The sequence below is a fragment of the Muntiacus reevesi genome, chromosome 4, assembly GCF_963930625.1.
Source record: "Muntiacus reevesi chromosome 4, mMunRee1.1, whole genome shotgun sequence".
Taxonomy (NCBI): domain Eukaryota; kingdom Metazoa; phylum Chordata; class Mammalia; order Artiodactyla; family Cervidae; genus Muntiacus; species Muntiacus reevesi.
In genome coordinates this window covers 165,460,811-165,486,457 of record NC_089252.1, presented here as the reverse complement: position 1 = coordinate 165,486,457, position 25,647 = coordinate 165,460,811, and the positions used below count along the sequence as shown (strand labels likewise).

Below are 25,647 nucleotides of genomic sequence, written 5' to 3'. Positions count from 1 at the left end.
CAGTGGATGTTGGCAATTTGATCTCTGGTTCCTCTGTCTTTTCTAAAACCAGCTTGAACATCTGGAAGTTCTCGGTTCACGTATTGCTGAAGCCTGGCTTGGAGAATTTTGAGCACTACTTTACTAGCATGGGAGATGAGTGTAATCGTGCGGCAGTTTGAGCATTCCCTTGGTATCTCTAATTTTCTCGAGGAGATCTCTAGTTGTTCCCATTCTATTGTTTTCGACTGTTTCTTTGCACTGATCACTGAGGAAGGCTTTCTTATTTCTTCTTGCTATTCTTTGGAACTCTGCATTCAAATGGGTATGTCTTTCTTTTTTCATTTATGTCTGAATATCCTCTGTATTGCATCTTAGCTGTCATGTTATACAAGGTATAATTCTGAGACTAATGACTTACCTTGTCTCAGTGAGGTGGTCTCTACATAAGGCTATGTATAGGACCATCTAGCTTTATGTATATAAGGTTAGGACTATAACGGGAAGTAAAATTTCCAGGAGTTCTGATGTTGTATATTCCAGAAGGTCTGAGTTGGAAGGTTTAGAGGCTTTCATGTTCATATCTTAGCTGATATTACAACTATGTTCCTTTCTGTTTCCTGTAGATAAGTAAATCTAACTGGTGTGTCTATTATAGTATTTCTGTTAATCTGAACATTCTATTGATATTTGTCAAAATGTAGGTTATACAGGGTGATAGCAATGGATTGGTCGTAATTGAAGTCACTGGTGTGCATAAGATCACTCTGAGAGGAAAAATTAAGAAAAGAGAGAAGGGAATAGAATCCTTGGAAATATTAATATTTAAGCAGTAGGTGAAGAAAGTGAAAGCTGCTCAGTCATGTCTGACTCTTTGCAAACCCATGGACTATACAGTCCATGGAATTCTCTAGGCCAAAATACTGGAGTGGGAAGCCTTTCCCTTCTCCAGGGGATCTCCCCAACCCAGGGATCAAACCCAGGTCTCCCTCATTGCAGGAGGATTCTTTACCAGCTGAGCCACAAGGGAAAGAAAAGTCCAAGAGGAGAATAAATGAATGATGGCAAAATCTCAGGGATTAAACAACTAGAAAGGTAGATTGAGTCATATTTGTATTTCATCATTACACTGAGACAGATATTTCAAAATGATAGTAGACAAGTTTTCTTGTACATGAATACATGCTCATCTGCTCACTGTTAGTTTACTTTCCTAAAAGACTCATAATAAATGTTCAAAAAAGATGGATTTCCTAATTTCCAACTGGAAGGTTAGAACTAGCTCATATTCAAGTCTATTTAGAAGTTAATAAAAGACAGCATAAATAATGATCTCAAGGTTACCTTTTTCTACTATTTAAAACATTTAATGAGTACTGGGCATTGTACGTTACCTGCAATGTCCCATTTAGATATTAGAACTACTTAATGAGGAAACCACTTGTATTTTCTTTGTTTAAAGAAGTGAAAACTGAAAATTAGAGAGGTTAAGTAATTTGCTGAAGTTACCCAAGTGGTAAGTGACAGGGCAGAGATTCAAACAGAGAACTTTTTGACTTGAGAGCCTGAGGCTTAACAACTAGTTGATAATGCTATGAAAGCATTATTTATATAATAAAAGGTTAAATTTATGAGAAATTTATTAGTGTAATTTTCAATGAAGACAGATTTTGTAGGCACATTACACTCATTCCTACATTACAGGTGTACTGTAATTTTAAAAGTACTACTTGAGATGGTGATTGCAGTCATGAAATTAAAAGACACTTACTCCTTGGAAGGAAAGTTATGACCAACCTAGACAGCATATTAAAAAGCAGAGACATTACTTTGCCAACAAAGGTCCGTCTAGTCAAGGCTATGGTTTTTCCAGTGGTCAGGTATGGATGTGAGAGTTGGACCATAAAGAAAGCTGAACGCCGAAGAATTGATGCTTTTGGACTGTGGTGTTGGAGAAGACTCTTGAGAGTCCCTTGGACTGCAAGGAGATCCAACCAGTCCATCCTAAAGGAGATCAGTCCTGGGTGTTCATTGGAAGGACTGATGTTGAAGTTGAAACTCCAGTACTTTGGCCACATGATGGGAAGAGCTGACTCATTTGAAAGACCCTCATGCTGGGAAAGATTGAGGGCAAGAGGAGAAGGGGACGACAGATGGTTGGATGGCATCACCGACTCATGGACATGAGTTTGGGTAAACTCTGGCAGTTGGTGATTAACAGAGAGGCCTGGCGTGCTGCGATTCATGGGGTTGCAAAGAGTCGGACACAACTGAGCGACTGAACTGGACTGAACTGAACTGAACTGAACTTGAGATACTTGAAAATGATAATACATATTTGAAGTATTTTGGTACAAAAAGAGAAATGAATCTGTTTTTGGAATGCTAACTCCTTAGTTTATCTGATTTCTTAACTTGTGAAATCAAAAACTAGTTTTAGCTCTGCTAACTTGCCTCGTTTTGTCATGAAGCTATGCATATTTCCCGGAGCAGAACAACTTCTCTGGGCATATGTATGTATAGAACTTTTTTCTTTTTTTTTTTTTATTATAAAAGAAGTAAATTTCTTTTATAGAAGACTAGCTATAGGTAACTGTTGCACATTAAGAAAATTTTGGCGAATCAAATCATTATGGGTTGCTTTAATGAATGAATTCCAATTGCATTCCCCAACATTAATAGATGTAAAAGACTTTAAGAAGATTGATTTTGAGTCAGTCATGCCAAAGTGACTAAAAATGAAAAAATTAAATTTCAATAGAAAATTGACTACATAGGGAAAGGCACTGGACAGGATCTTAATCCTAGATTAGTAGCCAGTTATTAGAGGCTCATTTTTAAAACCTCTCTAGAACTTCAAAGATCATGTCTGCTACATAGTCCCATATTCTGCCAAAGTGTTTGTTCTTATTTGCTAAACTCATATCTTTTAATACAACTGTCAAGTTTCCGAGAAGTGATGTAATAGGCACAAATGATACAAATGACTTTTACCACATCTGCCACCTTCATCTACACTTGCTTCGCTTCATCTTAGAAAGGAAAAAAAGAAAAAAAAAAGTTTATGAATTACTTGTGGTGCAAGTGATTACTTATTTTACAACCAGCATTGCCTAACCAACATTGCTACCCACTGACAATTTCATAAGTCCCTGTGTTCTGTGCTATAAAGGTGTCATCAGCTCAGTTGTCTGAAGGTGTTCATTTCTTCATCTACCTTTATCCTGTTTCAAGCTTCCCTCTAACCTTTCTCTGCGGCCTACTCAGCAGGTGTGAAATGTCTTGGGCAAAAATATAGTGACCTGAAGAGCTGACTGTTCTGTTTCCACGTGGCAGCCTCCCTCCCCTGCCCCGGCTTATACCCACGTAGAAACTTCCCTTTAAAAGCACTTGCCCAAAAAATAAATTAATAAATAAGAGCACTTGCCCACTGGTTGTCAGAGAAGCCAGGCAAACACACACACACTCTACTGGATCTTCGGAGAAGCAAAGCAAGCTTTCCTACACACACAACTGGATCTTCAGAGAAGCACAGCTTCCTTTGCTGTTTGTCTCCCTCACATGCACTTCAAACCTAACTGAGGGCTTTTATGTGGGTTCATTATTTGAGCATCAAAACACTGTTTTTAGTAGAGTATCCATTCATTCAATAAATATTGATCATCTACTGTGTGCCAAGCACTGGAGATACAGCCGGGAACAAAACCGGAAAAAAAACAAAACAACAACAAACATTTCAACGCTGCTGAATTTTCATTTTAATGAGGAGACAGACATGCAGTAAAGGAGGCGAGGCAGATGGCAGAGCGTTAGGTAGGTGAACAGAGGAATTTTGGCTTTTCCTTTGGGTTAAATGGAAAGCGAGCAAAGGGTTTGGAGTAGAGGGCAGTTTAATGCCCCATTTACAGGTTAGGAAGATAAGTGACTGGTTCGCAGTAAAAGTACTTTGTACGTAACCGCATGCTTTGTACAGTTCTATGGAGGAATTGCAAGTTAGGTCGGGGGCTGGGGGGAGGATGAACAGAAGGTAGGCGTTGATTTGGGGCCAGTTGTCCCGAGATCGGAAGGGGCAGAAATGAGCGACAGGACAAATGAGGATTCATCCAAAAGGAAGCAAGCTGTTTACACCGAAATACAATTTCATAGGAACATAAACACAGACGCAACAAGGAGTACCGGGGCCGCTATTCAGACACCTGTCACCAAAAAGGAGCGAACCTCGGGAAAACCGCGCCCTAAGCCGACTCCGAGGCTGGGAACTGGGCCCAGGGAAGCGCCCCAGCCCCGATCTGGGCCCGCCCCGAGCGCGGCCACGCCCCTGGCCACGCCCTGCCCGCGACCCGACGCCCGGGTTGGCCGCGGCGGAGGCGGTGGCCGCGTTGCCCGGAAGTGTAGCTGACGTGTCCCGGCCGCGCTCGGAATTGTGGGCGACTCGGCTAATGGCGTCGGCGAGTCTAGGGGGCTTGGGGAGACAGCGCTGAAGCTTCTCTCCAGCTGGGCTGGTGACAGCCGGTGTAAGCCGAGCCTGCGTCAGCGGGAGAGAGCTGCCCGCCTGGTGGGCCCCTCCGCCAGAGTCGGCGGAGCCTAGCAGGGCGGGGCGACCGCGGGGGCCCCTAGGCTAAGAGCGGGGGCAGTTGCGAGGAGGCCGCGGGGGGCTCTCGGGCTCGCTGCCCAGGCCGGGCCGGGCCCCCGTGGAGCCCTAGGGGCCGACAGCCCTAGGGCCAGAGGCGCCTGAAGGGAGTTCTCTGTCGCCCCAAGGAACTGACAAGTGCCAGAGTTCGTTTGCGCCGCTCAGAAATTGGCACGGGGCTTGGTGGACCATGTCTGGCACCAACAGCCCCGAGGCGGTTAAGAAGCTGCTGGAGAACATGCAGAGCGACCTGCGTGCCCTGTCCCTGGAATGCAAGAAGAAATTCCCACCTGTCAAGGAGGTAAGCCCTGGGCGACTTCGGAGAAAGCACGGTGAGCATAGTCGATCCTGTTTAGACTCAGTCCTTCAGTCCCTTCCTCCAGTCCTGTCTGATTCTCCTTTGGCCCTCACCTTTCCAGATTTGCGAACCGGTGGGTTGTTTCACGAGCCGTTTTATAGTTTTCTTTTGGCAAGTCTAAGGCGCTTTAATTTTCGCTACTGTCCTGTCGAGATTTAGCACCGAAGTTCGCGCAGTGAGCCGATTCAGCGAATTCAGCTAGGTGTATGGTACCCTCCTCTTTTCTGGCCTTTTTCAAACACGAAATTAAGACAGATTAAAAAATTTAGGTTTGTTGCTTCTAAAAACTAATAATCATAGTTGTGGTACAACGTGTGCTCCTCAGCTTTCTGGTATATGACACTCAATTGAAAGTAGCTTTTTTTTCTTCTTGGTAAGTGTCATGCAGTTTAACTCTTTATTAGTATCATGAAGTACTAATAAATTATCCAGAAACGCTTGACTTAGGGCAAACAGTGAAGAACCACAATGACCACGTTAAGCCTTGTTAAGGGCAACAATGTACTGAGAAGTTTGGGCTTAGAGTCAAATAGTATACACCTGAGTTTAAGTGCTCGCGAGACGTCTTAACCACTTTCAGCTTCAGTTTTCTTTCAGATGTAAAATAGAGCTAAAGAATGGGCTTATTAGATTATGATGAGAAAGTTTTCAGAGGGAAAAAGCATACTGTTAAAAAGGCTCAATAATATATACAAATTAAATTCTCGAAATATTTCCTGAATTGGAATTTTTAGCTTTTAGTCACTATTAGCTTTTTCTCTTGATGCCATTTTATGTCTCTTAAACTTTTTAAAGATGCTACTCAATTTCTTTTCCCATTTCTGAAATAAGATATTTTTGTTCGAGCAGTTATTTTACACTTACTCTTTAATGCAGTTTGGTATATATCTGCAATTTCATAATTAGAACTTGCCCAATAAAGTTTGAATTTTAGGCTTCTTAGGAACCTTAATTTTTCTGTACTTTGGTCTCATTCTCCAACAAACTCCATTTAGTAATTTTTTAATAAAGTATGAAAATATTACCTACCCAATGATGAAAATCAAATGTGCCACTTTTGGAAAGATGAATATTATGACAAGTTTTATTTCAGATAGTCAGTAGTTTGTTTTAATATATCGATTTTCATTATTTTCTCTATATGATCTGTTGAAAGTTATAAATATGAGTTTTAAAGAATATGGTTGTTTTAAATATTTTTAAAGAAACAGGCTATTCTTATTACCCCAGAATATGCTCTCATTTAAAAATGTCAAATTCTATTTTGTAATTTTAACAATTATTTATAGAACTGGCCATTCCCAGTTCTTATAATACAAATAGAAGTAGTGATTCCTGTGTAATCATAGGCCTCTGTGGGCTAGCTTGGAGATTAAATTGCCATTTATTACATTATTTCTATTGGAAAATGCATTCAGAATGCCACACAGTAATTTACAAAGTTCTGAAACTCAGCCCGTTTCTAACCTAGGAACTTGAAATAAATCTCATGAGCTTTTTCACTTGACCCTTGACTGAAGAGGCGTTAAGTAATCGCACCTAGTCTGTGAGGTTATAACAGAAGTAATTTTTGGTGTGATTATCCCTGATACATAATTTTGTATATAGTACATGCTTCATGGATGCAAGAACTTTGACTTCTTAACCTGTGGCACTTCCAGTAAGCTTAGGACAGTTCTTTAGGAACTGAAAAATATCCTTAACTGCGTCACAAGTGTGAAACAAGACTGAAGTAATTAGCCTAATAGTGATGGTTTTTTAGGAGCAAGGCTTGACTTTCAAAAAATATTTTGGTTGAATTCATTTCTCCCTGGTAATTTGATAGGGATACATATTTTGACTTTTGTTCTTAAAGGGAACTGGTGAGTTTTTAGTGTATTTCTTTGTTTATTGGGGGAGCAGTGGGGAGAGGTGTGTTTGGCAGACCCTAATGCAAAGCTTTTCTGGGTGTAAGAAGCTTTTCCGTCTGTATGCTGGTTTGCTGGTTAACATTCACCTGGTGTCTTCACAAACATTACCTGCAAAATTATCGTTTTGACCTATGTGGAAGCCTACTCCTCGGAACTTAATACAATACGGATCTGACTGCATATGTACTTGGCAAGGGTTGTCCCCTTTCACATTACTTTTTAAACAAGGTAGAATGAAGTGAGACATTCTATGTTTAGTCTTTAAGTTTTAATAACTTCAACCTTTTTAGCCATAGTGATTGGCTCTAAGTTTTTAATAATGAGCTGCATTTTTTAAGATTTCAAATTTGTTAGAAATACAGAAGAAAAGAGTGTTGATAAAGGGTAATGTCTTACTGATACTTATTTTTTATCTCTGGGTTTTCTACATAGTTTTTTCCGTATTAATTGGCTTCATTTATAAAACAATTTGCATATTAAATTATTTTTATAGTGGCTATGATTTCATTGTCATTTTATAGTAGAGAGTAATTAATAATGGTGATAGTCCTTTTTCCCCTCATTTTTCTTAAATATGAATTTTCATGTTTCAGCAGTGTAACTTTTTTTTAAACATAAGTGTACTTGCTAATTTGTTCTGGAATATTTGTATAAATTTTTCTTCTTTGTTTTAAAAACTACTTTAAGGCTTTGTAAAATCACTTCTATGTAATTGATATTCAGTGGCCCTCAGAGGCTGTAAACTCTGAGGTTTTATGTTTTTAATGAATAAAGCCTTTTTGGTCATTTCTATTTGTACTACTCTGTGGAAACAAATGAGGGGGATCTAACTGAGCCTAGAAGTGTGGTCAGAGTGAGTTTGTAATTCTTGAGCGGAGTCTTTATAGGATAAGTAAAAGGCAGTCAACAGAAGAAGGAGGTCATGCTAGGCAGAGGAGAATAATATGTTTGTATCCCATGTAGAAGAAATGTCATACCGAAGGTAACTGGAAACCATTAGACCTTTTTAAGATAGTAATACGATCAAATTTATATCTACATTACTGGAGGGAAAAATTAGAGGGGATTGAGATTGAAGTAGAGAGAGCAGATATTTTAGGGGTGTTTGCATTGGGGTAATAGTGGGGGTGGATGGAAAGTTGCTTGCATTGTGGTAGATGTGGGTGAAGGACTGGGTGTGGATTAGAGATTTAGCAAATCAAATTACCAGGTCATAGTGATGTTTCTTATGAGGTAGAAAGAGAAATCTGTGATGCCTCCCAGATTTCTGGTTTAGGAAACTGTGTAAATCATTAAAAGGAGGAAGTGTTTTTGGGAAAAAGGAGTAGTGATGAATATTTATTTTAAGCTGATGTGTGATATCCAGGTGGAAGCCATCAGTAGGTGTTTGAAAATGATGGTTTGGCACTTAACAAGGAGGTCTCAGTTAGTTTTAGGAGTATCAATTATACGTGTTAGTAGAAACCATAAGAATAGAAAAAATGGTCCAGGAAGAGTGTACAGAATGAGCATATCAGGACTAAAGAAGGAGCTCTGAGAGTAAGAGCACTGAAGGGAAAGGGCCTGCGGGGATGGCTGAGGTTAAGGGCATGGGAGAGAAAGGAAGTACCTGGTGAGAGCAAGGGCCCTGAGAAAGCTGGAGTGCCGAGTGCTTAAGTGTACTGAATGGGCTTTCAGTCTGAGAAGGGAGACATTATTTTCTGATAGAGGAAGGTAAGGAGCAAAAATGGATTTGAATGTGATAAATTTGAATGATGGACTAGTGGAAGGATAGGAAGTCGTGGACAGTTTGGCCTATGGCCTCTGTTTGCGTGGTAAGATAGGAAACAAGCTTGTTGCTGGGTGTAGTTAGTGGTGAAAGAAGTGGTGGGTAGAAGTTTGAGGGGAGTAGTGGATCATGTTGTCTTGGCAGGAAAAGTAGTTGAAATGATGATGGATCATGAGATCTAGGTTGGATTCCCAAAGAAGGAAAACCAAGACAACTTGGATTGGACGATGGAAAGGTTAAGGAACTAGCTGCTATGTAATTGAATTGGTCCAATGTAATTCAAGAGCAGTGGCATTGGGGAGTGAGAGAGCTAGAAGGATAAAGGCAGACGGGGCAGAAGGGGGCTCTTGGATTTCAGATTGCTAAGTAGTGCCGCACTAAAGGGTAATGAAACCCAGGGAGTGGGTGACCGAAGAGGAAAGGGGATGAAGGTCATTGACTTGCGATGGTCACAGTTGGGATTTTGGATGAATTTTTGTCTTATTTTAAATGAAGTGGAATCAGTGGAGGTGTATGTAATAAAATACAAGCAGTCTTCCCAGGTTATGAACTTTATACTTCTTATACATTTAAGTTTGGGTTGGTAGGGGATTTTTGCCTTAAAAAGCAAAGGTTGTTGTGGCAAAGTTCCAGTGTCTGGTGTTTGTACGCATTGATTGGCTGAGGGGCCCTTTGGTGAAAGAGATGCCCTCTACCTACCATGGTAGGATTCTCTTCTTAAGTCAGCTGGCTCTTCTGGTAGGGTGAAGATCTTATTTTCAGGACATTATGACAGTAAATAATGAGGACTGGATCATGCTTACATGCTTAATTGGGAGCCATTTTCCTTTAATATCTTATATCATACTATAGTTTTTTTTCCTGTTGACATAGGTCAGAGAAATTCGTTTATGATGCAGCCAGTTGTGTTCTTCTCATTAGCATGAAGAATAAGCCCATGTTTTATTTAGTTTTCATAATTTATTTTCAAAAGTGTCAACACTAAGAATAGTGTGACAAGTGTGGTAGGCAGTTATAAATCATTTTAGTCAAGACTTTCCTTTAGAATACAATTCTATATAGTTGTGCAGGCATGCTAGTGATCTTTGATTTTTGACTCTGCTCTTTTCTTTTTATGTTCCTATTGATTTTATTCCAGGAAAGGCACATTAAACTCCTCAGTTCAGTCAGTTCAGTCGCTCAGTCATGTCCAACTCTTTGCGACCCCATGAATCGCAGCACGCCAGGACTCTCTGTCCATCACCAACTCCTGGAGTTTACTCAAACTCATGTCCATGGAGTTGGTGATGCCATCCAGCCATCTCATCCTCTGTCGTCCCCTTCTCCTCCTGCCCCCAATCCCTCCCAGTGTCAGGGTCTTTTCCAATGAGTCAAATCTTCGTATGAGGTGGCCAAAGTACTGAAGTTTCAGCTTCAGCATCAGTCCTTCCAATGAACACCCAGGATTGATCTCCTTTAGGATGGACTGGTTGGATTAAACTCCTAAGGTCTATTAAATTATTTTGTTTCTGATAAATATTTTAGATGCTAACTTTGAGAGTAGTATAAGCAGTAACATTTTCACTAAGACATCTAGGAAAATTTTACAAGCTTATTACAATATTCCAAGAGTGTTTTATAATGAAAGCTTCTTTAAAAGCTTTTGATTAGTCCATGACATGTTTTATTTATTTATGAAAGTTAGTACCATAACCAATGAAATTTATTGTTGAAGTGTAAAGCATAATATAGCTTATTATTATTATTATTATTTTTACTAAGATTTTGACAATTCTATTTTTGCTTTCATGAAATTGAATAGAGAGCCAAGGTCAATGAAAACATAGTTTAGTCAGAAAATAATGTATTACATAGTTAGCACTAGGCTTTGGTGATGTGGAAGAAATAAAAGACAGTGTTTGAGGCTGATAAATCAAAACGGAAGACAGTCTCCAAAAATGGAAATATTTCCTTTTTTTTTTTTTCCCCTTTTATATGTAGTAGTGTTTTGGGGCTTCCCTTGTGGCTCAGCTGGTAAAGAATCCACCTGCAATGTGGGAGACCTGTGTTTGATCCCTGGGTTGGGAAGTTCCCCCGGGGGAAGGGAAAGGCTACCCACTCCAGCATTCTGGCCTAGAGAATTCCGTGGTCAATGGGGTCGCAAAGAGTCAGACAGAACTGAACAACTTTCACTTACTTAGTAGTAGTAAGACTCTTTGTGACCCCATGGACTGGAGTCTGCCAGGCTCCTCTGTTTATGGAATTCTCCAGGCAAGAATACTGGAGTGGGTTGCCATGCCCTTCTCCAGGGGATCTTTCCTACCCAGGGATTGAACCTGGGTCTCTTGCATTACAGGCAGATTCATTACCATATGAGCCACCAGGGAATTTTATTTTCAACCATGTACAAAATAGAGGGTTTTGCTATTACTTTTAAAATTTAATAGAAGTTAGTTTCTAAAGTGTAAATCATGGCAGGAAGTACAAAAATCAATGAGAAACCGCCTTTGTCTTCTTACCTCAGAGTTGAGTAAAATATTGTCTTTCTAGTAGTGTTGCATCCATGGACTCTATTGCAACATGGCATTTCAGTTTTACAGGTGTAAGGAAACTATGGCTTGGAAAGGTCAGTAACTTGCAAAAGGTATGCGTGCGTATCAGCCACTCAGTCGTGTCCAACTCTTTGTGACCCCATGGACTGTAGCCTGCCACGCTCCTCTGTCCATGGAATTCTCCAGGCAAGAACATTGGTGTGGATTGCCAATTCCCTTTCCAAGGGATCTTCCTGACTCAGGGATTGATCCGTGGTCTCCTGCATTGCAGGCAGATTCTTTAATACTTGAGCCACCAGAGAATCCCTGCAAAGGGCAGTGAAGCTGGCAAGTGAAAGAACTGGGACCATGTGCGTCCATTTCCTGCATCTTCATCTCATGTTGCAGAGTCTTTAAAGCATACTTGTTTTTATCATCTTTCCCATTTATCTGCCTTGCTTCATCATCTGTTACCCTTTGTCATTCCTGTTTTGCCTTTTGTAACATTCTACTTTCCTGTGTCTCCTTCCTCTCTCAGGATTCTGTCTCTTTTTCTTTACATGTAAGTGTATCCCAAGGTCTGTCTGGAGACGTCTTCTTTATCTGTGTTCATCTCTTTTGCACTTACATCTACTCCCATTGTCTTCTTTATCTGTGTTCATCTCTTTTGCACTTACATCTACTCCCATTGTTTCTGGCCTTACTTCAGTGCTGATGACTCCTAAATCTACTTCATTACCTCTGCTCTCTTTACTGAACTATCTGTTAACACATTATTGATCAGGGGATTTTTGCAGAGCCTGATACCTGTAACTGGTGGTTTGTTATGTAAGTGAATATTGAAACACTTGGTCAATAACATTCAAGTAACAAAAGACTGTTAATAATGTCTCTGGCCAATAAGTTGTTAAACGTATCTACCGGAGTATCTTTCACATGCTTCAGATAGAACTTCTGGTAAATTGAACTTATTTTTCTTAAAACTTGTCCTATCCCCATATTTCACTTGTTTTGTTAATGGAATTTATCATTCTTGCCTACTCTAGTTATATTTGGCTGTCTTCTCTCTCTCAATTCTCTTTATGTTGTATCCATTGTCAGATGTTCCTTCCACTTTTGTAATTTCTAACGTATCTCTCCTCTTTTCTGTTGTTTTAGCTATTATTCTAGCTCCTAGGAATCAGTCTTGTGCCTGACCTTTGGTATGCATTAATGGCACAACAGACCGTGCTGTATGTTACCACCAGATTCCTGTACTTAAACAACTCAGAAATCCTCAATGGCTACTTTGTACATACAGAACTGCTCAGTATAATACTTAAGACCTTCTTGATCTTCCCATCCTTCCTTCATCACCCTCCACTTTTCCTCAAATCCCTTTATACTTAAGCCAAACTCTGTTGCTTGCTCTTCATTTTCCAAATATGCCCTACTCCTTCCCTCTTCCATGATGTGGCTTTGGGTAGCTTTTTGTTCCTTTTGCTGGCCTAAAATCATCTGCTTCTATGTTTTAAGAAGTTAAAATCCTACCCTCAATTTAACCCATGTTGCTTGTTCATTTGTTACATGAATGAACCAACTTTAGAGATAATGTTCTCATTTCTTTCCTCATTTACTCATTCATTTGTTCTTTCATTTGTTCATAAAATAATTTTTGAAAACCTGCTGTGTGCCATGTACTAGCTGGTTGCTGGGCAGAATAGTTGCAGCTCCTGCCCAGGCTTTTCAAGCTGATAAGTTTTCTTAACCTTCATTGAAACTTATTTTATAAGTTATTTCCTTATAACTCTTATGCTTTTACCTCTAGCTATGGTATTTTCTAAATAGCTTCTTAGGGAGTACCAGTTTTGCATCTTGTTTATCCTTCCGTCTGTCATAGTTCAAAGCATTTGTATATCTGAGAGGTACTAATTAGATGCTTGTTGGAGATTAAATTTTTAAAGAAGAAAAGGAATACTGCTTATATAGGCATACCATATATATCAGTTCAGTTCAATTGCTTAGTCATGTCCGACTCTTTGTGACCCCATGGACTGCAGCTCGCCAGGCCTCCCTGTCCATCACCAACTCCCCGAGCCTACTCAAACTCATGTCCATTGAGTCAGTGATGCCATCCAACCATCTCATCCTCTGTCATCCCTTTCTCTTCCCGCCTTCAGTTTTTCCCAGCATCAGGGTCTTTTCAGATGAATTGGTTCTTCGCATCAGGTGGCCAAAGTATTGGAGTTTCAACTTCAACATCAGTCCTTCCAATGAATATTCAGGACTGATCTCCTTTAGGATGGATTGGTTGGATCTCCTTGCAGTCCAGGGGACTCTCAAGAGTCTTCTCCAACACCACAGTTCAAAAGCATCAATTCTTTGGCGCTCAGCTTCTTTATAGTTCAACTCTCACATCCAGACATAACTACTGGAAAAACCATAGCTTTGACTAGGTGGACCTTTGTTGGCAAAGTAATGTCTCTGCTTTTTAATAATGCTGTCTAGGTTGGTCATAGCTTTTCTTCCAAGGAGCAAGCAGCTTTTAATTTCATGGCTGTAGTCACCATCTGCAGTGGTTTTGGGCCCCCAAAATAAAGTCTGACACTGTTTCCATTGTTTCCCCATCTATTTGCCATGAAGTGATTGGACCAGATGCCATGATCTTAGTTTTCTGAATGTTGAGTTTTAAGCCAGCTTTTTCACTGTCCTCTTTCACTTTCATCAAGAGGCTCTTTAGTTTTTCTTCACTTTCTGCCATAAGGGTGGTGTCATCTGCATATCTGACGTTATTGATATTTCTCCCGGCAATCTTGATTCCAGCTTGTACTTTATCGAGTCCAGCATTTCTCATGACGTACTCTGCATGTAAGTTAAATAAGCAGGGTGAACAGTATACAGCCTTGACGTACTCCTTTTCCTACTTGGAACCAGTCTGTTGTTCCATGTCCAGTTCTAGCTGTTGCTTGTTGACCTGCATACAGATTTCCTAGGAGGCAGGTCAGGTGGTCTGGTGTTCCCATCTCTTTCAGAATTTTCCACAGTTTGTTGTGATCCACACAGTCAAAGACTTTGGCGTAGTCAATAAAGCAGAAATAGATGTTTTTCTGAAACTCTCTTGCTTTTTTGATGATCCAGCGGATATTGGCAATTTGATTTCTGGTTCCTCTGCCTTTTCTAAATCCAACTTGAGCATCTGGAAGTTCATGGTTCACGTACTATTAGCTATCCACATGTAATCTGCATTTCAGTCTTTTATTTGATACGTTATATTAAGGAAAATGTGTTTGCTTGAAGCTAGAGGGTTTTTTGTTTTGTTTTGTCTTTATTTTTTAGCCCAGAGGTTTTGAATAGGATTCCATATAGGTATATATTTTTCAGAGCTTTGAGATTTTAGACTAATTACATGTTACAGAGGAAAATCTTACTGATTTCAGTGTAGTAATTGTTCTATAAGAGTATTGTCCCCTAGGGAGTGTTCTAGATCTATTAGATATTCCCAAGTGAGGATTTGACTCTAGGTCTTTGGATTTTACCTGAGCTCTGAAATCCTAAGTTTGCAAGGCAAATTCATACCTCCCTAGTCTCTTGAGTGCATTATTCTCCTTAAGTTGTCATTAACTTGATTTTCACATTTCTTCTTTAACTCTTGTTTCATGCTATATCCTGTGAATAATTAATTTGGGCCTTTGGTGAATTTGTTCTAATTTCGAGACTCTTCTTTCATAGATGTTTTTAACAAATAAGTATGGTTTTGTTTTGTTTTTTTAAATAAGACATAGGGGCTTTGGTGAAGAGAAGCAGTGTTATTGTTGCTATTGTTATTGTGGACTTATCTGGATTCTCGAAGTGGACATTTGCTGAGTCCCTTCCTAGCGTTCTTTCCCTCTTGCTTTCTTCAGTGATGGGCTGCACTTTTCCTTCATTTTCAACTCTTTGGATTTAGATGAATGAATATCATTCCGTGCTCCAGCATAGCTTGATTAGTTTGATCTGATTCAATCTCCACACCCACACTTGTGTTTCTGCCCACACACCCACACACAGTGCAAGTATGTGCTCCTGGGAGGGAGAGCTTCCTCTCTGTTCCTCAGGTGCTGCTTGGAGAGGCCTTTTCTCTCTTTCTGGATAGTGTCATGTGAAGTTGTGAGGTATAGAATGGCTGGAACTAATTTTATTGCCAAGTTTTGGAGCAACCTGAGGATGAACCTACTCATGGAACAAGACAGAACCAAGAGGATGGCAGAGAAGTGAAGCTGTAGTCGTGATGGTGATGTGACCCTCTGGATCAAATTTCCTCTGGATTTTTCAGTGAGTGGACAGTAAAGTCCCTCCCTCTGTTTAGAGCTTTTCTTTTGCTTATTTATAAATGTTTATATATATCCTCTGTTTGCATAATGATAGGCATTAGTAATATGGGGAGATGAATGAAATACATTTTTTATCCTCACTGGGCTTACAGCCTAATCGGAGAAACAGACATGTCATAGGAGAAACAGAATACTCGATAGGTACAAACTGTAGACGACCCACGGAGGTGGAAGGACTTGTTGATACTTGCCACAGAAAAACAAGTTATGGAAGACAGTATTTCTGTCTCTGCTCCTGGTGCCAGGATCAGAGACACCTGCACCATCTTCATGTTGTTAGCAGTGGTTTAATTTCAGGAAAGCATTATTTGTTACATTAAATTAGTGTTCACTTTATTTGTGAATTTGTTGGCTTTATAATTTAAGAGTTATAAAAATAGGGAGTTTATTTATAATTTATTAATATTTATACATAATTAAATTTGTCAGCAACTGGGTAGGTCCATGAGACTTACTTCTTTTTCCTTTTGAAAGATGTCCTTATGCTACTTAGTTTTCAGAGACACCACGAGATATGGGTTCGGGGGGCCATTGAAGAGGAAGACATTGAGGATGGATGGAGGACAGAGTTTGAAGTGGAGAAATTTCTTTCTTTAGATTGATAACAAGAAGTTTGAACTAAGGTGTAGAAATGACATTTGAGAAGAAAAGAAGCACAAGATGTGTTCACTGTGTAGCCTTTGTGACTGATTACATTTGTGGAGTCAGGGAGAAACCTCAGATACCTGGGCAGTGACTGCATGGTTGCTGCTGCTGTTCACAAAACAGAGATTATAGGGAGAAGAAACCGGCTTTTCTGAGGCTAGGGTGGAAGTCGGAGGTGTGCGTGTGAGGTGATAACATCTTTGAATATCTTGACTTTAAGGTGCCTTTTAAAAATATAGGGTAATAAATCCTATAGTTTAGGAGACAGTTAAGGAACAGGAATATAATTTAGGATTCTTCAGTATTTATTTATTTATTTTTTTTAATTTTTTTTATTTTATTTTTTTTAATTTTATTAGTTGGAGGCCAATTACTTCACAAGGATTCTTCAGTATTTAGAAAGTAACTGAAACCATAGGCTTGAGGTTGCCCAGGAAGAGTTTATTGAGAAGTTAGGCCAAGGATCTTCTGTGTTGTCTTGAAAGAGGAGTCAGCATTTCAGCATTCTATCTTATCTTTACTGTAATGTTGGCTTCTATATTCAGAGTCCTTGCTGGGTGTGTCTCTTTGGGTCAGCAAAGAATTTTGTGAAAGAGAAAAAAGTATTTCTTGAGAGACATTAATTTTAAGATGAACAAATATTAAATGCTGCAGCATATTTAGTACTTTTGGCTTTGTCACCCAATTCGTAGATTGCCCCTGGGGAATAGAGATTTTAGGCTACTCACCATAACCTGTATCATCCCTATTAAAGTCTACAGAACTGGGACTTTTTTTTTTTTTTTTTCCCTGAGGGCCAATTCAGGAAAATAACTAAATTTACAGTTGAGTAGTTCCCCTATGAATATGTAAGTATCTAATCTAGAAGTGTCTAATCAGGGTAGGGGTTACTTTTAAAGCAAGAAGTTAAAGATTCTTCTTCACACAGACAATCTTTGATAAATAGAAGGAAATCTGAGTCATTGAAAATGCAATGAAATACTTGCATTTATACAGGGCACTCTTGCAGACGTCCGCCAGGCTGAGGTATGAGGTAGCACTGCTTGAGGTGAGGGAGCCGTGATGTACAAGTGTTGTCAATAAACATTGGTGATGAAACTTTGCAGGAACTCGGGGTGCCAGTGAGAATAGGGTGGTGGTACAGTTTCAAAGGGTCACAATAGAAAGTTGGATGAAAAAAATTAGGAGCTGTGAGATAGGTCCAATTACATCTGAGTTAACAAACAGTCCTTTTGGTGATTTCTTGCGTTTATATACCTTTTAAAACACTTTTTATTTTGGAACTAAAGAAAAAACACTCATTGTTTTCCTTATTGTGTGGATGTATAAAAATATTTGTTAAACATATGTTGTACTTATAATTTAGTTATTTATACTTGTTTATGATTCATACATGGGTCAGTTCTTATTTATTTGAGGAGATCAAAATAGTGTCTGGCAAGTCGGAAATCCTTTACTGACATGTAGCATCCAGTATGCTACAGGACTGATTTTGGAAACTGACTAGAATTCAGAAAGTTAGGACAGATTACATTGGATTTATGATGATTTAGTTTGATATCTGTTGATTGAACTAGAATGAAATATTGAATTGAGCACAGGCACGGTACAGAGGGCCATGGTAAGGAGGGAGAGAGTTTGAACATTTGAAATGTTGATGGAAGAAAGTTCAGTGACCATAGATTAATTTCAGTTGACTTAGAAAATTACTTAAGACATTTAAAGTGGGGTGTATGAATATAACAAAGTATACATAGTAATTTCAGTGTTACTGCATTCATAGTAGTAGGTTTGTTTTGGTTTATACATTTTCATACTATATCCAGAATCTGACCACTCCTTACCATCTCAGTCATTATTGCCACAGGCTTATCCACCATCATCTTTTGCTTATATTATGACAATAGCCTCTTAAATTTTGCCACGTGTTGGAATCACCTGAAGATTTTTTAAAATGCCAATGCGTGATTCTCACTGGCAGCCATTCTGATGTAATTTTTGGAATGGGTTGCAACCTGGGCATCATGGTTTTTTTAAAGCATCTGATGTTCTAATATACACTGCCCCTAGATAATCAGAAAATCAATAATCTTTCTATGAAGTAATTTATTTTGACTACATTTTTCTGCTAGTAGCCATGTGCATTTAATTCGGAACGTTTCCATTTCTTAAAGTTTCTTAAGGTCCTAGATATTCATTAGGCTTCTTAATTGTGAGCAGTGGAAACTAACTTGGGCTGATGGAAGCAGAAATGAAGTTTGCTGATAGAACATTGAGGGGCTCGTAGAATTGGCAGAAGACTGGATGCAGCCAGCCTTAGAAAGTACAGGAATGAGAGGGGGCTGAACAGCTAAGAGCCACTGAAAAACTCATTGCCCTGAGACCACCACTGCTGTCTCTGCTCAGGCTTCACATGCTTGGAATTCCACAAAATGACAAAGGTATACATTGTGTAGCCTACAGTGTGTTGTTTATCTTATACATCAACCCACTGCTCCTCACCCTGATAATCTAGAGGACTCTCAGTTCTTCCATCATTATTTTAAAAACTTTAGTGCCTTCTACTACTTGTCCCTTAGTAAACATTAAGAGATAACAGAATAAATGAACAAGTGGCAAGCGAATTAATAGGAAATCTTGAATATAATATATGAATACTTGTGTATTATTTTTGGAGATATAGTCACCAGTTTAAGTATAAAATAGGCATGTTTCTTAATAGTAAAAATGTCCTGAGTTTCTATAATGGAAGTTACATATCAATATTGTATGTTAGCAGTGTCCAGTAGAAGTATAATGTGGGCAACACATGCAGTCCATGTGTTTAATTTTAAACTGCATTTAAAGAGTAAAAAGAAACATTTAGTTTTAATGATATATAATATTTAACACAACTCAGTTCGACTAGCCACATGTTACGTGCTTAGTAGTCATATGTGCGTGTTTAATTGCTGAGTCGTGTCTGACTCTTTGCGGCCCCATGGACTGTAGCCCACCAGGCTCCCCTGTCCCGTGGATTTTTCCAGGCAAGAGTACTGGACTGGGTCGCCACTTCCTTCTCCAGGGGATGCTTCTGACCCTGGGATCGGACTCGCGTCTCCTGCATCGGCAGGTGGATTCTTCCCCACTGGGCCACTGGGGAAGCCTAGTCGCATGTAGCCAGTGGCTAGCATGTTGGACGACAGTCCTGTGGCATAGTGTAAAATGTCGTATGACTTTCAGGTACTGCCAGCTCAACTTACTTATGCTGAAATGATTTAGACACCTTATGAAAACTGAGCGTTTTAAAAAGGCACAATCTAAAAGTAATGACAGGGTTCTTGGTTATTCATTCTCTTCTAATTCAAAGCAGTTTTACTTGAGTTTGCAGTGTTTTACAATTTCTTTTTGTGATTGAAGGAGAAGTGTGAAATGGGAAAGAGAAACCTATTTTTTTTCATTAGTCTTTGATTTATTATTTTTTATTTTCTGAAGATTTAAATGTGAGAATTTAGGGTAGTTCAGATGCAACTGAAGGCATAGAAAGGCAATATGCTTTTGCAACGCAGAGTTTGCATGAGAATAATCAAGTTAATCGTACTTTATTACATTTAGTGTATGTTTCACTACTAGATATTAGTATCTGAAGTTTGTAAAATGAAAAAATAGTAGTGACTGACTCTGTGCTTGAGATTTTATCGTACATGATTTCTTTTCCCTAGATAATTCATGTCAATAAGTAAGTTTTATGTTCTAATTATTTTTATTCTTACAGGCTGCTGAATCAGGAATAATAAAAGTTAAAACAATAGCTGCACGAAACACCGAAATTTTGGCAGGTAATTTTTTGCATTAAAAATTCAATAATTAATGAAAGTTTGACTAATGGTAAAAGTAGAATCTTAAAACCCATCAGTTTTTTTTTTTTTTAATAGCATCTCTTCCTTATGCTCCAACATGCTATCTATAATGGTAAAGAACATGTAAAAGTCCCTAATTTATGAACTAATTGGGTTTCCCAGAGATGGATGCTATACTATTCTCTGAAATCAGAAAGCTTAAAACTACAAACTCCTTACAGGCAAGGATTTTTCATACTCATCTTTGTATTCTGCTCCTCCTCTTGTCAATCACCTAAGATACACCTTACCCATAAAAGGCATTCAGTTAATATTTGTTGTATTGAAAGGAAGATTTGTTCTCAGACCACCTTCCCAGATCTGTTTTATCTTTGATACAACAGGGCATTATAGAGATTTAACGTTTTTTGATTGATCTAGTTTAGAGGGAGGAATTTTCAAAAGTTTCTCTCTGGCACCCTTTGGATACTCAGTCCACCTCCTCCTCTGCTTCATGCCTTTCGGTTCTTGCCTCAATAATGAACATGCAAAAGAAGGAAACTGGCATTTTTGAGACTGTGTTACATGTGAGGTCTTCGTGCCACTTGATGTTGCATAGGACAGCCTTGTGGGGAAGTATTCTTTTTCACTAGCAGAGCACATTGAGATGCAGAGAGGTTTAGTGGCCTGCGGCCGCATGGTAAGTGATGGAATCAGATTCGCTTCCCGGCTGTTGAGAGCCCGTTCTTCTGCCGCCAGGGCGCTGTGCGGTCGCTCGAGCTCTCTCCCCCGAGGGCTGGTGCTTCCCCGCGGCTTGCTTCACTGATCCTTCGCGTGGTTTCCAGTCCCACCCGTGCTGCTGTTCTCAGCTAGTCACAGGAGAAGAGCAGCCCTATTAAATTGGTTTACGCAAAGTCCAAATAGTGAAGAACCAATTTAAGTGTCTCTGCATTTTTTAAAGAAGGACACCAGTAAGTTCCTAAAGGGTGGAATTTTAAAGAATGTTCCAAAATGAAGTGAGGATGTTTGGGGCCAGTTTCAGGGTGACAGATGAGAGTGGGTTTCATTTGCCACCTTAGGGTTGGCCCTGCCGAGTGGCACCTGCCTCTCACAGCTCCTCTGATTGTGACCATTCTGACGGGACACCAAAGGGTTTCATGATGATGCTCGCAGCGCTGAGTGCTGCTCCGCGTGGTCCTGCGCAGAGGGGAGCAGTGAGTGGCCGGCGCAGGCAGAGGCGTGTGCGCTTGGACGGAGGATGGGCACGCGGGCTCGGGGACGCATGCTGGGCGGGTTAGCTACCGTGAGGAAATGCTTTACTATGGACGTGGGTGTCTTTAAGTTGGAGATGTCATAGGCCAATTATACTAGCGTGTCATTGCAAATATTTGCTTTTGTTTCTGTCATTGCTGATATTATGGTAAGTCCTTAATTATTCTTCAGTAACAGAAATTTTCATTGAGTCTGTAGTTGATGGACGATTTGTTTAAAGAGACTGTTTTCTTCAGAGGATCACTGTCTGTTACAGAGTTCTGTACCACATAAAATGTCTAATTCATACTAAGGACAATTAAAAAAATTTTTTTCTCAGTATGAGTTTAATACTTAAGTGGACTGTTAATTTCATTTTAATTCAGTTAGCTTTATTAAAGTCAGGTTAGAACAAATCCTTATGCACATACAATTAATAATTCTTGCTTTAATTTCCATAGTATCCAGAACCATGTACTTGAGGAGGTATATTAGCATTTAAACTTTTTCCTAGTGTTTTAGCCAAGTATTTACAGCAGTGATTGACTAGTAAAAATTTATGATTTTAGACCACTGTCATCTTGAAAAATCATGGGCTCCAAAGAAAAAGGGAAGAGTTTAAATTAGTATGTCATTTCTCAAGTACTTAACTCAGGGTATAGTTAATATTGAGAAAATTTTTTTGGTAACTTTTTTATTTCCTGAGAAGTGTTTACTTCTCTAAAGACTGTAGGTTACCACTTTTGTGCTGTAACAGATGTTAAAGATATCAAACAACTGAAGAGTCTCAAATGATATGGGAAATATTCAGAAAATAAGAAAGGTTGCTATAAAAATCAGAATCCTTAGTTAGGGTCCCTTGTCAGAGGAAATAGTAGTTAGCATAGATTTTTAACCAACTTGAGTTTTCTTAGATTTATTTTCCAAGGGAAGGTTATTTACATTGTAGAATAAATCTTTGCTTTACATCCCCACTTCTTTTAAGCATCCTCCTTTAATGTTTATTTTTCTTTGTTTTCACTGCTGTCATGAATGCTGACATAAGTGGAATGCTATGCCAGGTAATGTCAGCATCAATGCACATACAGATCATTATCTCAACATTGCCTTTTCCTTTAAAACTGCAAGTGCGAGATAGCAGCATGAAGCTTTTCATTTACAAGGCCAAATGCCTTCATCTTACGCTTGACTATCATATATTATAAATTGTTTTCATTATCCTAGTTTACAACAAATATACTTGAACTTGACTGAGAAGATTCGTGTTACACAGAAATTATATAAACAGAATCTGCTATTTGAATAAATATTGGAAATAAGGAAATCAATGAAGTTGTGAAATCTTTTAAAATTGTATATTTAACCCCTGACTCAAAACTGTAACAGTTGTATCCACCTAACACCGCTTTCAACTACTGTCAGTATATATAGAAAATTTTTACGTAATCATTATGTATGATTTGTGTTCTTGTGTCCTCACAATTTTCTTCATTCTTTTCATATCTATATAGTCTTATTGCTAAAAGTTCTCTAATTTCAGTAGCAATGAGTAAATATACTTTGGAAGTTTTTTTTGACATTAAAGTGTTATTTATCTGCTGATTTTATTCAGTATATTCTCTTTTATCAGTCCACATACCTGTGATACTTTACAAACATCCATAGAATATCCCATATAACATATTCTTAATAAAGAATTATGTAAGAATCACTGGTGGAGATATAAAGATGGGTAATATAATTCACCTGCAATTATGTGTGTTAATGCAAGAAATATATTTGAAAAATATGTTTGTGCCATTCATTCTGTTTAGCTTACCTGCTCCTCCATTTACTTTTTGGAGCTCTTTGTCAGAAATTTTCCCTTCCCCAAGACATACTTCTTGAGGTCAGGATCAATATCTTATTCTTCCTTACATTGCTGCTAGATAGCACATTACATGGGAAATAGTAAGCTCGCCTTAAATGTAGGCTACTCCAAAATTCAAGTAAGACTCTTTGAGTGTTGCCACTAGTATATTTTCGACCTCTCTTTAACTTTACGTGTTATGACTGAGTACATGAATTTTGTCATATTTAGATCTTGTCAGCCAGTTAACAGAGTAATGAAAGAGACAGATTCTAAACAGAAAATTCTGAGGCTTATATGGTAAGTGTCAGGTGGAAGTATAGATGGGCTTGTTATAAGAATATCAGGAAGATTCCTGATCCAACCCGGGACTATGAAGCTGAGTCTTGATGCTTGGAAAGGAGTTAGCCAGGCAGATAAGGTGTCGGAGTAATAAGTAAGGGAAGTTACTTAAATGCATGAGGTATGAAACAGTTTGGTCTGTTTGGGTACCTGTCCAACTCCTGCCATTGTGTGACTTCCTGAGCAACTTGATGGAAAGCGCTTGAATTAGGGAGGTGACACTTTGATATGAGTGCTCTTGTACTCTGTGCACCGCTCTGACTGCATGTGAGAGGCTTCTTTCAGTCTGGCATCAGTGTGGAAGGGGCCTGTCGGTAGACTGCTCCTCTAACCCAGGATGGGAGGTGCAGGGGCTGTACTTCACTGCTTGCTAACAGATTGGCCTAATGGATCGGACAGCATTCTCTGCCACATAATGTGTCTTTCTTTATTCTTTTCCCCCCTTTTTAAAAAACACAAAATTTAATTTTTATCCTGCCTTTATTACATCATACTTTTTTTGATACCATATTGTCTAATTTATGAAATTGTTCCAAAATATTTCAGCAAGTGATTGTAATTTAGGTATGTTTCAGTATTTAGAATTATATCACATTTCTAGGAATGAAATTATTAAAGGATATGAACCTGTTCTTGAAATTTTTCATCACCGCTTTCTAAAAAGATAAGTTTATACCTTTACCAACTACATGTGAATGTATTTTTATAGCATCCTCGTAAGATTATTATTTTAAAAAATCTTTTCAGTCCTTGAACAAGCAAGTAACTTCTCATTTTAATTGACATTTCTTTTTAATGTTGAACATTTTTCTCTAATATATTAAATTACTTTTTCATTTTAGTTTTTTTTTAAAATTTTTGTCTTTTCAAGTGTTTGAGCTATTTATATAGCAAAATATTAACTTGTCATGTTTATATCATATTATCTGCATTATTTACCTCTTAATTTTTTATCTGCTGCTGCTGCTAAGTCTCTTCAGTCGTGTCTGACTCTGTGTGACCCCATAGACAGCAGCCCACCAGGCTCCCCCGTCCCTGGGATTCTCCAGGCAAGAACATTGGAGTGGGTTGCCATTTCCTTCTCTAATGCATGAAAGTGAAGTCGCTCAGTCGTGTCTGACTCTTAGCGACTCCGTGGACTGAAGCCTACCAGGCTCCTCCGTCCATGGGATTTTCCAGGCAAGAGTACTGGAGTGGGGTGCCATTGCCGTCTCTGTAATTTTTCATCTAGATGCTTTTTATTTTCCATAATCTAACTTTTCTGATTTGTTGCTCTGTATTTAAGTAGTCCTTCTCCTTCCATGTAGTTGATAGTCACTTTTACTTTCTTCTTGTTTTTCTGCGGTTTGATATTTTTCTTAATAATAGAGGGTTACACGAGGACCTAGGTGTTTTTTCTTTTGCTGAATTACTGATTATAGCAACATCATTTGTTGAATAATCCTTCCTTTACCTGTAATGTACTTTACGATGACACTGTTCATAATTTTATTTGTCCTCATGTTGAATCATTTAAAATATTTTCAGATATTTTGAACCATTAAACTTTTTTTAGTGTTTGAAGTATCAGTTTTTCCCATAACTAGATTTTAAAGGTTTTGAGAATAGAAGTCATGTCTCCATCACATTTTATTTCTTTCACAAGAGCTATAGTTTGTCATTTAGTGACTGTTAAAAATTTAAAAACCTTTTATTAACCCCTGTTAGTGTGACTCATAGTGGGGTACCCTAGTTTAATTCTTTTCTTCCAGGATAAAACCTGCAGTTTTGCAGTGAAACTGCTCAGAGCAAGGAAGCCCCTAGGATATGGGGGCCTGCTGGATCTCTTCCAGGTGTGTGAAAGTGCATCATTTGATCTTACAGTTACACAATTTGGAAATAAGATAATCAAACACAGAGTTTCAGTCTATTAGAGGAGTTGTGCTTCTGAAGGGACTTATATAGATACTAAACTTTTTCTTTTTTTCCCTTCTTCCCCCCCCCCCCCCCGCCACAGGTTTTGATTATAAAGCATTGACCTTTTCCTCTTTTTTCCCCCTGGATTTTTAAAAAAATGGTTAAAGTAACATACATGTTGTTTTATATTTTTGCACAGCCTTTTCCTCAATGTGATCGCTTAACTCTAAACCTATAGGAAGGTTTTTATGTGAAGACACCCTTAAGATGCATGTAATTAAAATTACTGTTTATAAAGAAAAAATAGCAATTGCTCAGTTAGAAGAGTAGGATTAATTTCTG

The 25,647-nt window shown here is 38.7% G+C and overlaps 1 protein-coding gene across 5 annotated transcripts in view; it reads left to right on the top strand.

Moving 5' to 3' along the window:
* The first annotated feature begins 4,416 nt into the window (after positions 1-4,416).
* The window catches only part of MON2 (MON2 homolog, regulator of endosome-to-Golgi trafficking), a 108,464-nt gene continuing 87,233 nt past the window's right edge, over positions 4,417-25,647 (top strand). For 2 of the 5 annotated variants that reach the window (XM_065934724.1, XM_065934723.1), the window contains exons 1-2: positions 4,417-4,910; positions 19,904-19,967. In XM_065934724.1, coding sequence (XP_065790796.1) covers positions 4,800-4,910; positions 19,904-19,967 — 175 coding nt within the window. In that variant the 5' untranslated portion in view covers positions 4,417-4,799. Of the gene's footprint in view, positions 4,911-19,350; positions 19,372-19,903; positions 19,968-25,647 lie in introns of those variants that run through there. The other 3 variants (XM_065934725.1, XM_065934726.1, XM_065934728.1) reach the window with 3 other exon arrangements.